The sequence below is a fragment of the Tamandua tetradactyla genome, chromosome 8 (genome assembly GCF_023851605.1).
Source record: "Tamandua tetradactyla isolate mTamTet1 chromosome 8, mTamTet1.pri, whole genome shotgun sequence".
NCBI classification, from domain to species: domain Eukaryota; kingdom Metazoa; phylum Chordata; class Mammalia; order Pilosa; family Myrmecophagidae; genus Tamandua; species Tamandua tetradactyla.
In genome coordinates this window covers 49,828,561-49,845,461 of record NC_135334.1, presented here as the reverse complement: position 1 = coordinate 49,845,461, position 16,901 = coordinate 49,828,561, and the positions used below count along the sequence as shown (strand labels likewise).

General features: G+C 37.7%; 1 protein-coding gene and 1 long non-coding RNA gene across 7 annotated transcripts in view; one reads left to right on the top strand and one right to left on the bottom strand.

Annotated features, from left to right (window-relative positions):
- DEUP1 (deuterosome assembly protein 1) overlaps nucleotides 1-16,901 on the top strand; it is a 107,966-nt gene that overhangs the window by 888 nt on the left and 90,177 nt on the right. For 3 of the 5 annotated variants that reach the window (XM_077113286.1, XM_077113283.1, XM_077113287.1), the window contains exon 2: nucleotides 987-1,059. In XM_077113286.1, the coding sequence (XP_076969401.1) occupies nucleotides 1,013-1,059 (47 nt within the window). In that variant the 5' untranslated portion in view covers nucleotides 987-1,012. Of the gene's footprint in view, nucleotides 1-983; nucleotides 1,060-16,901 lie in introns of all 5 variants that reach the window. The other 2 variants (XM_077113285.1, XM_077113284.1) reach the window with 1 other exon arrangement.
- Nucleotides 945-16,901, bottom strand: part of LOC143644368 (uncharacterized) — a 66,944-nt gene continuing 50,987 nt past the window's right edge. For both annotated transcript variants that reach the window (XR_013156650.1, XR_013156651.1), the window contains one exon: nucleotides 945-1,594. This is a non-coding gene — a long non-coding RNA (uncharacterized LOC143644368). The remainder of the gene's footprint in view (nucleotides 1,595-16,901) is intronic.

Genomic DNA, 16,901 nt, shown 5'->3' with positions numbered 1-16,901 from the left:
ACTGTGCACGCGGCGGGTGGGAAAGAGCCCGGGATGCAAGGACTTTGAAGTGTAGGTTCTAATTGTGTGGCCTTAGGCAAGTCACTTAATTTGTGCCTCCGTTTCCCTGACGTGAAAGTGAGGGATTTGAGAACTGACGAAACTGTTTATTCATCCGTTCTTGCTGCTCAAGTTTTCATTCACCGCCCCTGCTTTTCGCCCCTCCTCTTCACCCACAACTGTAGGATCTCCCTTAAATTCCTCTGATTTGGGTGGCATGAATCCCGGGATCTTCCTCCTCCTCTTTCTACAACCATAAATGCGCTTTCATTGACTTTTATTCAGTAATTCGGAGTTGAATTCTTTTTCAATACTTTGTCCATTTATCTTCATATACTAATTATAAAATAAAACTGTTGCTGGGGGAAATACTATCTTGTGTTAGGCAAGTACATAAGCTCATTTTGTCAAGAGAGTGAGCCAGTGCCCATAGAACCATTAAGGAACTGTAAGATTTGTATTTTTAGAAAGTTCTTCAGGCTTCTGTCCTTAACTCTTGGTATGTTTATGTTAACAGACCCCAGAAATGGCCAGAGAAAGAATTTACTCAAATAAAGGCATGCCATTTAGGGGATTCACAGGAAAGGAAAGTTTGAGAAAATCTAGCTGGAATTCCTTTGAGTAAGAATTCCAGTTTACTCATCCCCATGTACTGAGCACTCTGCAAAGCACCTGGTATCTAGCTGTTGTCCAACAAATAGGGAACGAATGCCAATTTCAGTCAGTACCACATATTTCAACTCATCACTAAGCCTATGTCATAAATACAAAGGAGCACTCCTCCCTCCCCCCCCAAATAAGCCCGTTTCTTCATTTTGTAGAACCAAGAGTTACTACTATCTCAGAGAAACTAACATTAAATAGTTTGCTAAAAGCAAAATTTTTATGTTTTATACATTCATAATTGTAAGCATTTTAGGAATCTAGATCATTTTTCTCTCCAGCAGATTAAAAATTAAGAACCATAAACCAGATGCAACAGCTTCTTGACATGGAGAACAAGGCTCCTAATACTACGGGGTAAGTGCTGCAAATCTGTTTAATAAGTTGGTATTTTACTTTGTCAAAAATCATGGACTATGCATGAGTTTTGAAATTTCATATTAATAGAAAGATGTGCCAATTATTTTTGGTGAAGAGGGTGGGGGGAATTTCAAGAGACTGTAATTAAGAATCTATGGCATGAATCTTTTTTTGCATGGGTAGGCACCAGGAATCAAACTCAGGTCTCTGGCATGGCAGTCGAGAACTCTGCCTGGTGAGCCACAGTGGCCTGCCCAGCATGAGTCTTTTGAATTTTGACTCTGTATATTGTACACCAGAGGTGTCCAAAGACGATCGCCATTTTCCAACTTTCAGTGACTTTGTCCAGTGGCTTCATGGGATAGATGCACACACCCAGGGGAACCAACCTTGCAGCCTTTGTGCAGTCTTGGATTCTCACACTGCAACAGCTCATGGCCAGCTTATTCCTTTCTTGCATTCTCGCTTCCTCCATTCTTGCCCTTCAGGCTGAACTCAGCACTTCACCACAAGTTCCAGAATAAATACAACTCTACGAAACAGCAATAAGAGCTGGGTATTTTATCAAAAGTTTCATGGGGAGGTAAGGAATAGAGTTTGCAATTTGTATAGCATTCTATATCCTAGAAATTCAATCAAAATCCTTTTCAGAAATATCTATCCCCATCCTCTTCCTGCCACCAGCACTACAAAGGTTCCTCTTCCTGCTGTTTCACTGGCAGGATTACCATAGTTCCTACTCTTGACTGTGACTGACCTGGTTGTGGTCAAACCACTCCAGGTGTCTCACCGTCAGTTTTTCTACTCAAACCATGGCCTTGACATCAGGAAGAAGTAAAACTAAAAAAGTCCGGATAAAAATAGCTATCGCTTTTTTAACTCCTACTTCATAATCCTCCATACAACAGCCCTGCTAAATATTATTCTCATTTTACAACTAAGAAAACTGAGTATATTAATTAGTATATAGTCTAAAGTCTTGTAACAAAGAGACCTGAAAATAATACAATGGCTTAATAAGAATGAAGTTTGTTTCTGACTCATATAATAATCCAGAGATAAGCAGACCAGGGCTGGTAGGGCAGCTCTGCCAACCTCACGAAGTGATTTCTATCTCTGGGCCCAAGTGACTGCTTCGGCTCCTACCACTGTGGCTGTGTTCCTGCCAGAGGGAAGGGGTTAGGGCGAGGGGAGAGCATATTAATATTCACTTTAGGAGTATGACCTGGAAGTGCCAGGCATCACTAAAGGGAACAGTGCCCACAAGACCACCCTTACTTCATATACCAGTCACAAACTCAGGGGTCCTCAAGACCATTCTCGCTTCAGACCAGCTGGCCACAAATTTAGAGGTCCCCATGGACTCCCTTAGGTTTGATAATTCACTAGAAAGACACACTTTATTGAAAGCACAACAGTTATGATTATAGTTTTATGATAGCAAAAGGATACAAATAAGAACCAACTAAAGGAAGAAACACATAGGACCAAAGTAGTCTGGGAGAGTTCCAAAAGCCAAAGCTTTGGTCATCCTCGGGGATGTGAAGTTGTGAGAGTACTGCCAACCAGGGAAGTTTACCTAAATTTCAGTGTCCAGAGTTTTTATTGGGGTTCCATTATACAGGCATGATGAATGATCATTGCCCACGTGATTGAACCCAATCTCTGGTCTCCTCCCTTCCCTAGAAGTCAGGCTGAGAGCAGGCTACCATATGGCTCAAAGTCCCAACCCTGTCATTACATGGTTGGTTCTGGCAGGGTTGGCCTCCAACCTGAGGCCACCAGTGTGGTTGGCCCCACCCTGAGTCATCTCATTAGCATAAACTATCAAGTATCCACCACAAGTCACCTCATTAGTATAACCTATCAAGTTTGGCCCAAGGAGCCAAGGCAAAAGCCAGACCTTTCTTTGGGCTGGATTAAAGTCCTTACTACATACTCTGCCACAGTGAGGTTCAGAAAGAGAACCTAGAAAGAGAGAGAGAAAGAAAGAAGGAACTTATCTGAGAATACACAGCTCATTAGTGCAGAAGGCACCAATCTCTGCATTCCTTCCTATCCTGGAAATAGACGATAATGGCACGTGGGCAGCAGTCTACCTAATATTCTTAGCCAGGTTAAGGTTAGGGTTCTGGAGTGAGTAGGTGGTGGGTCACTGATATAGTGATGGCACTAAGAGCTAGGGTACAGATTGATGGCCTTGGACCTAAGGTTGGGTACCAGCTATCACTTCACTCCTGCAAATTCAAGCCTGTGGAGACTGCTGCTTCTCTTCATTCATTCTTCTGGAAAAAAGTATTGAGTACTAAATATATGCTAGGCACAACCCTATGGTTCATATAAAGACTATTAATAAATAGACCTGTCCTTAAAGAACTTAGAATTTAGTACAGAACCATAGAGCTTTATTTGTCTCTTTAATTAAACTCTTCCTTTTTTTTTAAATTGTCAAAACACATATACAATATAAAACTTGCCCATTTCAGCCATTTCCAAGCATACCATTCAATGGGATTAATCATTCACAATATTGCAGAACCCTCACCACCATCCATTACCAGAACTTTCCCATCACCCTAAACAGAAACCCTACACTCAAAAGGCATTAACTCTTCATTCCCCCCTGCTCCCCACCCTTGGTAATCTGCACTTTACTTTCTGCCTCTGAGTTGGCATATTCTAGTTATTTCATGTAAGTTGAATCATATAATACCTGTCCCTTTGTGCCTGACTTATTTCACTCAGCATGGTGTCTTTTGAGGTTCATCCATGTAGCATCATGTATACTTGAACCTTTGTAAATGCTCTTTGGCTATTTGAAAAAACTGTTTATTTTCTGTTGGTTGAGTAAAAAGTCTAAAAAGTTATACATATATAATAAAGCTTTTCAATTATTATTTTATTGTCTGTCACCTTAGTTATTTGTCTATTTGACCTCTAAAATTTTAAGAAAGATCTTCACTATGGTTGGGGATTTGTCCAGTTCTTCTCATATTTCTAACAGTTTTTAAAATATATATTTCAGTGTTTTGTTGCTCAGTGTGTCAAGGTTCATGGATATAATATCTTCTTGGTTTATTATATGAAATATCTCACAGATAAAAGTTAATGGTTTGTTTGAATCCTACTTTGCCTGATGTGAATATTGGCATCCTGCTTTCCTTTTATTTACTTTAGTCTAGAATATCTTTATTCTCTCCTGCTCTTCAACCTTTTTTATACCTTCTGTGCTGGTTTGAAAGGATTATGTACCCTAGAAAAATCATGTTTTAATCCTGATCCATCTTGTGGAGGCAGGAATTCCTTTTAATTCCTATTCAGGACTGTAGGTTGGAAACTTGATTAGATTTTCTCCACAGAGATGTGACTCATCCAATTATGGGTATTAACCTTTGATTAGAGGGAGATGTGACTCCACCCACTCCAGGTGAGTCTTGGTTAGTTTACTGGAACCTTTAAAAGAGGAAACATTTTGGAGAGAGCAGCAGAGCCGCAAGGACTACGAGAGCCTACCCAGCCAGAGACCTTTGGAGAGGAAGAAGGAAAATACCCCTGGGGAAGCTTCATGAAACAGAAGCCTGGAGAAAAAGCTAGCAGATGTCACCATGTTGGCCAGGTGCCTTTACCCATTGAGAGAGAAACTGGGAACTTTATCTGCCTTCTTGAACCAAGGTGTCTTTTCTTGGATGCCTTAGATTGGACATTTCTATAGCCTTGCTTCAATTTGGATATTATCATGGGCTTAGAACTGTAAATTTGCAACTTAATAATTCCCTTTTTAAAAGCCGTTGCATTTCTGGTATATCACATTCTGGCAGATAGCAAACTAGAATACCTTATTAGATGTATCTCTTATACATAGCATATGGCTAGATTTAAAAAAACTCAGTTGGAGAGTCTTTGACATTAAAAAGATTTTGTCATTAATACATTGTTTTTTACCCTTTTTGCTTTTCCAGCTTTTACTAGTCTGATCTGGTTTTCTTTGTTCTTCTCTCTTGGTAGTTCTATATCCTGTTTTATAGATTATTATCTTAATGTGTTTAATTTTTTCTTTTTTAAAATTTCTTCTTTGGCATCCTGAATTTTAATTGTATCTTTGGTACCTCCCTCAACCCCTAATAATATTTGACCTTTAGTAATATGCCTTGGCTTCCCTATTCCCTTATCCCACCCCCTAGAACAGTAATCTGGATTTCTAGTTACTGATGTTATTAATTGTTATATTATTCCCTTGTATTTTAAGAATCCTTTTTTAACAACCATAAGTTTTACTGATTGCATTGCTCATTATTGTTATTCATTATTGTAATTTGAATACAAAATATCCCTCTTTATTGATTTTTTTAAAAAAATTTGGATTCATTTTAGTCGGACTGAAGTATTGCCTTAATTAATATTTTCATTAAAAATTCATAAAAATGGATGATATTCTCCCTAAATTCTTACATGTCCAGAATGCCTCATTTTTACTCTCATATAGGAACCGTAACATCACCTCCATTGTCTTGAAGCATTTAGCATTGAGGTGCAAAGTATAATGCCAGTCTTATTTTCTTGTTCTCAGGTTCCTTTTTTTTAATGTCTAGAGGCTTGTAGGATTTTTCTTTTATCGTTGGAATTTAGAAATTTATGAAGCTAACCTTCTAGGTATGGATTCTTTATCAATGGTGCTGTACAGCATGTGGTGAGCACTTTTACTCTAAAGATTGAATCTCTTCAATTCAGTGGAATTTTATTATTAATTTATTACTTTGATTAATAATTCTTCACTATGTTATTTCTCTCCCACCTCCTAGAACTCCCATGTCTTTTTTTGTTCTTATAATTTCCATTGTTGTCTTTTTTTGCTCTACACTCCGGAGGACTTGGTTTTTCTCATTTTTATTTAAGCAATGATCACTTTGTTATTTATTGTCTCTACTGAGACTTTTAGCTTTGGCAATCATTGTATTACAATTTGTGACAGTGTAATCACAAATTACAAATGTGTAACATTATTTCTTGATTCCTATATTAACTCTTTTACAATCAGTCATTCTGTGGATGTGACTCTGGTGAATTTTCCCATATTCCTGAAATTATGCTGTTTTTGAAATTCCAGAAACTGTTCCAGAGCCCAATCTTTCTCCCAACCTCTGCTCTTCTAACTGAGAAATCTGTTAGCGCTTCCAAGAAATCTACCCACAAACCACACTACAGCTTCAACCCCCTGAGGGCTCAGCATGGCCACATGAAACAAAGGGAGCAAAATGTGTGTTCATCATCCTTAACTGAACATTTCACTTTTCTCTACTGAATCATTTAGTCTACATTTTTTCCTGTGACTTATAACTTAGTCATTGTTTCCAGTCAAAGAATTTTGTCAAATGCTTTCTAAAAATCTAGGTGCTGCTACCAAATTCTTCATACCTGTCATTAAAGTCATATTTTCAAAGAACAAATGCAGATTTAAATTCAGAAAAGGCCTTTTAAAACAGTGCTCTTCTGTGTGGCTCTTTCTTAACCTTTAGAATAGTATCTTGTTGCTATTAGAGATATTAAGTCAGAATCATAACTTTACTTCCCAGTTTCTTGATGAGTTAAGTAGACTAATATAGTTTGAATTATATTTTGTAAAAAAATGTAAATTTTCTGAAGTCAATATAGTGATAGTATAATAAATCATAATAATTATTCTTTTTCACTTTGAACATCTTTAATTTGATTCATTCCCTTGCCTTCAGGATGGCCCAGATTATACCCCTTTCATTCTCCTTCCATCATACTTTACCCTATCTCACCCCCACTCTCCTCTTTAGAGTAATCCAATCTGGCAAGTTCTTTTATTGTTTATCTGAAGAAGAAATGAGATAAAATAGCCTTGGGTAAAATCCTATATGCACAGTTTGAAGATAAATTCTGAAATCTTAACACACTGCTGAGTGATTGTAGGAATGATTTTAGGAGGAGGAAAGGAAATTAGGAAAGAAGGAAGGAAAGATTGCTTTGAGAAACTAAGATTCTACCAAGTTTCGGAAAAGATTAAAAAGTGCCACTGTGCAGGATAAATTCACATGTACTGTTTTACAGGGTGCTGTTTATAAAAGTTGCCCATCTGAGTTACATTAAAAAAACAAGCAAACCAGTATGGTAAACCTGATGTAGGTAGCTACACCAGATGACAGGCACACCTGACCCAGCACGGGTGCTTTGTGGTCTTAGTCATCTGGCACCTTGGAATCACCTGGAACAGTTGTGAAGCTCTGGTCAGGGCAATGGTGCCAAAATCATGACCTGATTGAAATCAGAGATGTAAACAGCTCATTTATTCTCTCCCCAGATGAAAGAAGCAGTGTCATTGGATGGAAGTTAATGTAACAGCTATGCCCTGTTTGAACTAAACACAAAAAGCAGAAGGAAAAGGAGAAATATGGGACAAAAAAAGAAAAACAATCAAGAGAAATAGGGGCACTAAGACCTATGATAATATAACATTAAGAAGATCCAATAACATTGCAGGCCTATGGATTCTCCAGTCCCTAGCTTTGTTCTGCAGCTCCACTGTCATACTGTCGGGATCTGTATAGTATCTGTACAGGGTAGGCATGCAGTAATCATGTTTGAATGGAATAATTGATTAAATAAAATAATGAAAGCCTATTAAAAGAAATAAAGTGCCAAACAACAGGGAGATCAAATATAAATATCAAATTCAAAAGACCAGAGAAGAGTGGAGTTAAGAGCTTAGGGTTTGATAGAAACAGGGTTGTATTAAAAGCAGTCCAGGGCTGCTAAATGCTATTTTTACAGATAAGGTTTTGTATATCAAGGGCTCACCTTATTAACTGGTGAGTGTGTTGTGCCCAGTTATGTAGCAATGGCTTCAAGAGCTAGAGGCATGGCTGACTGCAGCCTGCTTCTTGGCATCACTGAAAGTGACATGCTAAGACATGCTCCGTAAAATAGCTTTTTATGTTATTTAAATTAGGGTGTGTTCTAAAAGTCCCTAAGTACTTTTTTTTTTTTTTTTTAATACGTGGGCAGGCACCGGGAATCGAACCCAGGTCCTCTGGCATTCCAGGCAAGCGTTCTTGCCTGCTGAGCCATTGTGGCCCACCCCCTAAGTACTTTTGACACTCATTTTCTTTTCCCCCTTTAAAAGCTGATATTAAAGTGTTGGTTGAAGGAGGAAATTATAGGTTGCCTACATGTTACTAGAATAAATAAATTTTTTGGAAAAAAGCACAGGACTGTGTGACAAACAGTGGACGCTTTTGTAAATGATGCACTATAGTTAATAAAAGAATTATAAAAATGTTCTTCCATGAATTGTAACAAATGTGCCACAGTAATATAAGGTGTTAATAGGGTGGTATATGGGGACTCTGTATTTTATTCATGATTTTTCTGTAAACCTACAACTTTTCCAATTAAAAAAAAGTTCTTCTTATAATAGAAAGTATTGTAGAGTGAGGGAACTATGTTTCAAATACTACCATACTAGAGCACACACATATATAGCATAGCTGTGTATGAGAAATCCACTAGTTAATCAATAGTGCAGTGGAATAATTATAATCTATACAAAGCTAAAGTGTACAAAAAAGAGCAGAAGAGACCTAGATGCACTATGGAATCTATGCAATGAAATGCCTTCTAAATTTTCTCTTAAAAAAAAAGAGAAAGGAAAGGACAGGCCACGGTGGCTTGGCAGGCAGACTTCCTGCCTGCCATGCCAGAGACCTGAGTTCAATTCCCAGTGCCTGCCCATGCAAAAAAAAAAAAAAAAAAAAAAAATAGAAAAAGGAAGAAATACAAATCATTTGCTAATCTTATAATTTTCAAGTTAAATCCTACTTTAAAAGATTTTAGAAAAGATAAATGGATCAGCAAAACAGTTAATTCATAAAGGTCAGCTGGTCAGAGTCCCTATAAAATTTGTATCCATTCATATTAGAAATTGAAGTGGGATGTGAAGTGTAATTGGGTAGTATGATGGCCCAGGGTCTCAGGAATATCCAAATCTTGCTTCATCACAATGTGAAGGGAGGTACATACATAATTCTATGGCAACGAAAAGCAAAACACTATTGTTAATCTGGGCCTTTACTCCAAAATTCACTAAACGCTGATTAGTTCAGCCACAGTACATAACCTAAGCTAGAGACTGAGGAAGCATCTTAAAAGGTTCCTTCAATTTATTCCTTCCTTTATTAATCATTCAAAAATATTCACTGAGGGAGTTCTGCTAGTGGAAAGATAGAGAGGATGTACTTTTTCCTATTTCTCTCACTTTAGTATAACTGAACCCCCTGGACATTATCTGTAAAATGAACATAAGAAGACTGAAAGATGGAGAGAAGAAGCAGGGTTGCTAGGGAACTCAGGACCCACACAATGACACACCAGTGTGTTTTGGGTTTTTCTTTGTTTCATATATCCCAGAATGGGTACTAGAGAATCTACAACCCAGAAGCACCAACAGAAGCAAGCAAATAAAGTGCAAAGAAAAGCCAGCTCTCTTTAGCCAAAAGACCAGAAAAAAAGGAAAGCCTGGCGAGAAAGAACACTTTTAGACTATAACTGTTTTTTACCAGCAAAACACCATACACAAAACAATATGTTCCCATCGCCATCACTGCCAGCAAAGGCCAAATGGAAAGCCTTGACTTCCATTGCCAGGATATAATCCTAACTCTCAATTCCCCTCCACCAAAGGGTGGTTCTGAGGAAGGCCCAGTGGGGAGCCACTGCTTTCATCCCCATTGGGAATTAACAAGGCCTTCTACAAGCCATCATATCAGTGAAGACCATGTGGGGAGCCTGGACTTCTATACTCACCCTGTGGTAATGAGCACCTGCTCCCTACTCTCGGGTGGAATCAGAGGGGATCTAGTTAATGGTCAGGACTTTTACCACTGCTCAGTGGTAACAAGATCACTCCCCACATGCACACAGACACCCGCAGTGTCAGTGGAGACCATGGGGGAGCTTGAACTTCCACCTTCACTTCCAATCAAGACCTGCCCAAATGGGTGGAGACATGTTGTCACCTAATCCAGTTTAACAATCACTCTTGACTAAATCACATCATCCAGGGAGATGATCTGATTACAGTTTCAAACATACAGTAGTGAATAGGGATTATTCTACCTTTATGAAATGGGATTTTGATTAAAACATGGCTTTTCTAGGGGACATACATCCTTCCAAACCAGCACACGAACATTCCAAATAGAACTAATACCAATCCTGCTCAAATTTTTCCAAAAAATTGTGGAAAAAGAAACTCTACCTAACTCATTTTATGAAGCTAAGATCATTTTAATACCAAAATCAGATAAAGATGCTATAAGAAAGAAAAACTACAGGCCAATCTCCCTAATGTACATAGATGCAAAAATTCTCAATAAAATATTAGCAAATCAAATCCAACAACACATTAAAAGAATTATACACCATGACCAAGTGGGGTTTATACCAGGAATGCAAGGATGATTCAACACAAGAAAATCAATCAGTGTAACATAGCACATTAACAAATCGAAAGGGAAAAATGACATGATCATCTTGATTGGCACTGAAAAAGCAGTCAACAAAATTCAGTATCCTTTTGTGATAATAACACTCCAAAAGATAGGAATTAAAGGTAACTACTTCAATATGGTAAAGGGAATATATGAAAAATGGATAGCCAACATCATACTCAATGGAGAGAGACTGAAAGCTTCCCCCCTAAGATCAGGAACAAGACAAGGGTGCCCACTGTCACCACTATAATTCAACATTGTGCTGGAAGTTCTACCTAGAGCAATCAGGTAGGACAAAGAAATAAAAGGCATCCAAATTGGAAAGGAAGAACTAAAACTCTCATTATTTGCAGATGATATGATATTATACTTGGAAGATTCTGAGAAATCTACAGCAAAGCTACTTGAGCTACTACACAAATTTAGCAAGGTGGCAGGATATAAAATTAATGTGCAAAAATCAGTAACATTTCTATACACAAGCAAAGACCTAGCTGAGGAGTCAGTTAAGGATAATATTCCATTCAAGATAGCAACTAAAAGAATCAAGTACTTAGGAATGAACTTAACTAGGGACATGAAGGACTTGTACACAGAAAACTACATAACATTGCTAAAAGAAATCAAAGGAGATCTAAATAGGTGGAAAGACACTCCCTGTTCATGGATAGGAAGGCTAAATATAAATAAAATGTCAATTCTCCCCAAATTGATCTATAGATTCAGCACAGTACCAATCAAAATTCCAGCAACCTACTTTGAAGATTTGGAAAAGCTAATTGCCAAATTCATCCGGAAGGGAAAGAGACCCTGAATAGCTAAAAACATCCTAAAAAAGAAGAATGAAGTGGGAGGATTAACACTCCATGACTTTAAAACCTATTATAAAGCCACAGTGGGCAAAACAGCACAGTACTGGCAGAAAGATAGAAGCATTGACCAAATGGAATTGAATTGAGAGTACAGAAATAGACCACCAACTCTATGGTCAACTGATTTTTAACAAGGCCACAGATCCTCTGTACTGAGACAAAATAGCCTTTTTCAATAATTAGGCATGAAAGAACTGGATACAATAGGTAAAAAGATGAAGGAGGAACCCTATCTTACACCCTACACTAAAATTAACTCAAAATGGATCAAATACCTAAACACAAGAACTAGAACCCTAAAGCTTCTAGAAGAAAATGTAGGGAAACATCTTCAAGACCTAGTAGGAGGAGGATAGCTTCCTAAACTTTACACCCAAAGCACAAGCAACAAAAGAAGAAATAGATAATGGGAACTCCTCAAAATCAATGCTTCTGCACTTCAAAAGACTTTGTCAAAAAGGTGAAAAGGCAGCCAACTTAATGGGAGAAAATATTTGGAAATCACATATCAGACAAAGGTTTGGTTTCCTGTATATACAAAGAAATCATACAATTCAACAACAATAGAACAAACAACCCAGTTATAAAATGGGCTAAAGATGTGAATAGGCATTTTTCTGAAGAACAAATACAGATGGTTCAAAAGCACATGAAGAGATACTCATTTTCTTTGGCTACAAGGGAAATGCAGATCAAGACTACAATGAGATACCAACTCATACCTACAAGAATGGCTGCTATTAAACAAACAGGAAACTAAATGTTGGAGAGAATGTGGGGAAACTGGGACACTTATGCACTGCCGTTGGGAATGTATAATGTAGCAGCCACTATGGAAGTCTGGCGGTTCCTTAAGAAACTAAATATCAAGTTGCCCTATGACCCAGCAATAGCACTACTTGGTATATAGCCAGAAGAGCTGAAAGCAACGACACAGACATTTGCACACTGATGTTTATAGCAGCATTAGTCACAATCACCAAGAGATGGAAACAAACCAAATGCCCATCAACAGATGAGTGGATCAATAAAATGTGGTGTGTATATATATATATATATATATATATATATATATATATGATGGAATATTATGCAGCAGTAAGACAAAATGACATTCTGAAGCACATGACAAGATGGATGAGCCTTGAGGACATAATGCAGAGTGAAATTAGCCAGACACAAAAGGACAGATTCTGTATGAGTCCACTTTTATGACCAGCATAAAGGTATAATCAGAAGCTTATTATGCAGAATATAGGCAACTTAGAGATACATAGAAGCTGGAGATGGGTGAACCATTAGCTAATGAGGTTGAACTCCAATGTAAGTGAATAGATAGGAGTGAAGGTGGTTCTCTAGTGGGTCTATAAGTAATATTAGCATATACTGAAGATGAACACGATTGAAAGGGGTTGTATAGACCCACGTGTCCCACCAATTAACACTAGAAATACAAATTAGTTCTTGCAAGAATTACTTCAAACATATGATTCTTGTACAAAGAGTGTTTAAATCCAGGGTATAGGGGGAAAACTGCTATTGCAGGCTATGAGCTATGTTCAACAGGAAACCATCAGCACTACCACAGCAATAGCAGATGTAAATAATGGGGGGAGGGACAAGAGTTAAGGGGAGGTTTCGATTTCTATTTGGTGAGGGTGTGTTTATTGGTTCTCTTTCTCTTGGTGTGCTGGTTTGAAAGGAAATATGCCCCCTAATAAAAGCCATGTTTTAATATAAATCCCATTTCATAAAGGTAGAATAATCTCCATTCAATACTGTATGTTTGAAACTGTAATGAGATCATCTCCCTGGGTGATGTGATTTAGTCAAGAATGGTTGTTAAACTCGATTAAGGGACGATATGTCTCCCCCCATTTGAGTGGGTCTTGATTGGTTTATTGGAGTCCTATAAAAGGGAAAACATTTTGGAGAATGGGAGATTCAGAGAGAGCAGAGCAGAATGACATAGCCATGAGAAGCTGAAGTCCACCAGCCAGCGACCTTTGGAGATGAAGAAGGAAAATGCCTCCCGGGGAGCTTCATGAAACCAGAAGCCAGGAGAGAAAAGCTAGCAGATGATGATACCATGTTCGCCATGTGCCCTTCCAGCTGAGAGAAAAGCCCTGACTGTGTTCGCCACATGCCTTCTCACTTGAGAGAGAAACCTCGAACTTCATCGGCCTTCTTGAACCAAGGTATTCTTCCCTGGATGCCTTTGATTGGACATTTCTATAGACTTGTTTTAATTGGGACATTTTCTCAGCCTTAGAACTGTAAACTAGCAACTTATTAAATTCCCCTTTTAAAAAGCCATTCTATTTCTGGTATATTGCATTCTGGCAGCTAACTAACTAGAACACTTGGGAACAATGAAATTATCTAAAATTGAGAATGTTGATCGACTGTGGACTTTGGGCCTTCTACCTGAAGCCTAATGAATGCAGGTAGCTGAAGGATGCACTGATGGAGAATTAAATTGGTGAACGATGGTATATACTTATGAACAAAGATTGTGCTGCTACCAAAACGAACATAGTTGTGAGGCACGCAATGATGTGAATGAACATGTGGGACATTTGAAGAGGCATAATAAGCCAGAAACAAAAGAAAAAGAATGGTACGGTCACTTTTAGAAAATGCATATAAGAAAACAGGGGCCTAGAAAAGCAGACACATTAAGTCTGGAGTGGACTTTCAATGTTGTTGATCTTCAATATGGTAATATTACTTATAGACCCACTAGAGAACCACCTCCACTCCTGTCTATTTCCTTACATTGGAGTTCAAACTCATTAGCTAACGGTTCACCCATCTCTAGCTTCTATATATCTCTAAGTCACCTATATTCTGTATTATGAGACTCTGATTATACCTTTATGCTGGTCATAAAAGGGGACTCATACAGTATCTATCCTTTTGTGTCTAACTAAGAACCAAGCCGAACAGTTTGGGGTTAAAGTAATTCGGAACATAGGGGTAAGGAAGACAGTATCTATATTTTAGAAGCACACATACTCCTGAGAGTAATGGAAGAAAGTTTTATTTGCTCTGGAACTGATATCTTCTGTAGTGCATAATCTAACTCAACCTATCTGTATAGCTCATTTGAACAACTGAAACATAGGGAGCACAGAATAAGAAAGAGGTCCTTTAATCCTGTATAGATTATTGTAATGCCTGGATACATCTTAGAGTATATTAAGCAGATAATAAAAATGTATTGGCAAAGTCCCCTGTGGGATGGGAGAAAGAATATGGAACTATTAAACCTTACCATCAGGGAATCCCCTGATACTGTGTCAAACTTTAGGGGCACCCAAATCAATAGGCCATGCCCTTGATCATGAAGCTTATGCTTGTGAAGCTTATGTAGGTAGCAGAGAAGCTTCAACTACTTATAGGCATGCCTAAGAGTTACTTTTGGAGGACCTCTTTTGTTGCTCAGATGTAGTCTCAGTCTCTCTAAGCCCAACTCTACAAGTGAAATCATTGCCCTCTTCCCTACATGGGACATGACACCCATGGGTGAAAGTCTCCCTGGAAATATGGGAGATGACTCCAAGCGATGAATCCAGACTTGGCACCATGGGATCAACAATTCCATCCTGACCGAAAGGGGGAAAAGAAGTGTAATTAATAAGGTATCAGTGGCAGAGAGGGTTCAAATAGAGTTGAGAGGCTACTCTGGAGGTTGCTCTTATGCAAGCTTCAGTTAAACCTTGCTACTTAACATAACCTGCTATCCAACCAGAACCATTCCAGCCAATCCTAAAGAACACCTAGGGCAATATATAAGATTCCACAAGAGTTCCATGCACTAGAGTAACTTTCCAGAAACCTACAGTCTCCAGATGTGACCCTGGTCCAGATATGTCCTGAAACCTTGCCAGTCTCTCCAGAACATCAGATAGTTCCATCTCCCTAGCGCATATTAGTGACAGACCCTTCCAATATGAAAAATTTAGAATGGCCATGCCCAAACACCTCTAAAGAAAGGAATGGAAAGATCAAAGGTGATGGTGGAGTTATACAGAGAAGATAGGATTTAACAAATAAATACGAATCCTGAATCATTAGATTGATATCTCTTTTAGTCTCCAGTATTTTAGAGTAGCTAGAAGTAAAAACCTAAAATCATGAAATTATAACCCATGTGAAACTCTGAAATATGTTCTGTCTGTAACTAATTGAGGTGTTGTGCTTTGAAATGTACAGCTTTTTTGTATATATGTTATTTTTTGCAAGAAAAGAAAGAAAAAAGTCAATTGTGATTATAAAAAATATTTAAGCCATCTGGCCTCCTATATTCTGGAGCAGCTAGAAGGAAAAATCTGAGAGGATCATATGGTAGCCCATGATAAACTCTGGGATCTGTCCTGTAACTACTTGTTGAAGAGTGCTTTGAAAACTATTGATTTTTTATTTCTCTGCTTTGTATATATGTTATACTATACAATAAAAAAAGTTAAAAATCCAAAAAAAACCAAAAAAAAAAAAAAAACCAACTCAACAGTAAGGAAACAACTTGATTAGAAATTGGGCCAAAGACATGAAGAGCCAATGATATATCACTGCACACTCCCAATAGAACAGCTAAATTTAAAGTTACAATACCAAATTCTGGCAAAGATACGTTGAGACCGCATCTTTCATACATTACTGGTACCCATATAGAATGGTATAGCCCCTCCAGAAAATTGTTTAAGAATTTCTTAAAAGAACTAAACATATGCTTATCATATGACCAAGCAGTTGTACTCCTAGACGATTTATTCAAGAAAAATGAAAACTTAGGTCCACAAAAACCTATATGTGGTATTTTCTGGCAGTTTTATTCATAATATCCCCAAACTGGAAATAACCAAAATGTCCCTCAACAGATAAATGGTCAAAGAAGCTGTGGTACATCTATTCCATGGAATACTACTCGATAATAAAAAGGAACAAACTATTGATCCAGTAACAAATTGGATTGATCTGAAAGGCATTATATTGAATGGAAAAAAACCAATCTCAAAGGTCATATAAATGATGAAATTATAGAGATGGAAAACAGATTGGTTGTTGCCAGGGGTAAGGGATAATGGCAATAAGAGGAATGGATACGAGTATAAAGAGGTAGCACAAGGGAGGTCTTTGTAATGATGAAATAGTTCTGTATCTTGATTGCAATGGTTGCTAAATGAAAATATATATACATGGGACAAAATTGCATAACAGCACACACACACATTGTACTTAAGTAATATTCCTGATTTTGTACTATACTATAGTTATATATAATGTAACCATTGTGGGAAGCTGGGTGAAGAGCATACAGGACCTATCTTTACAACTTGCAGTTAATGTATATTTATTTCAAAATTTAAAAATATTTTTATAATTAAAAAAAAATTCACTGAATATATATATACACACACACATTGAGTATCTGCTGTGTGCAAGGCATTAT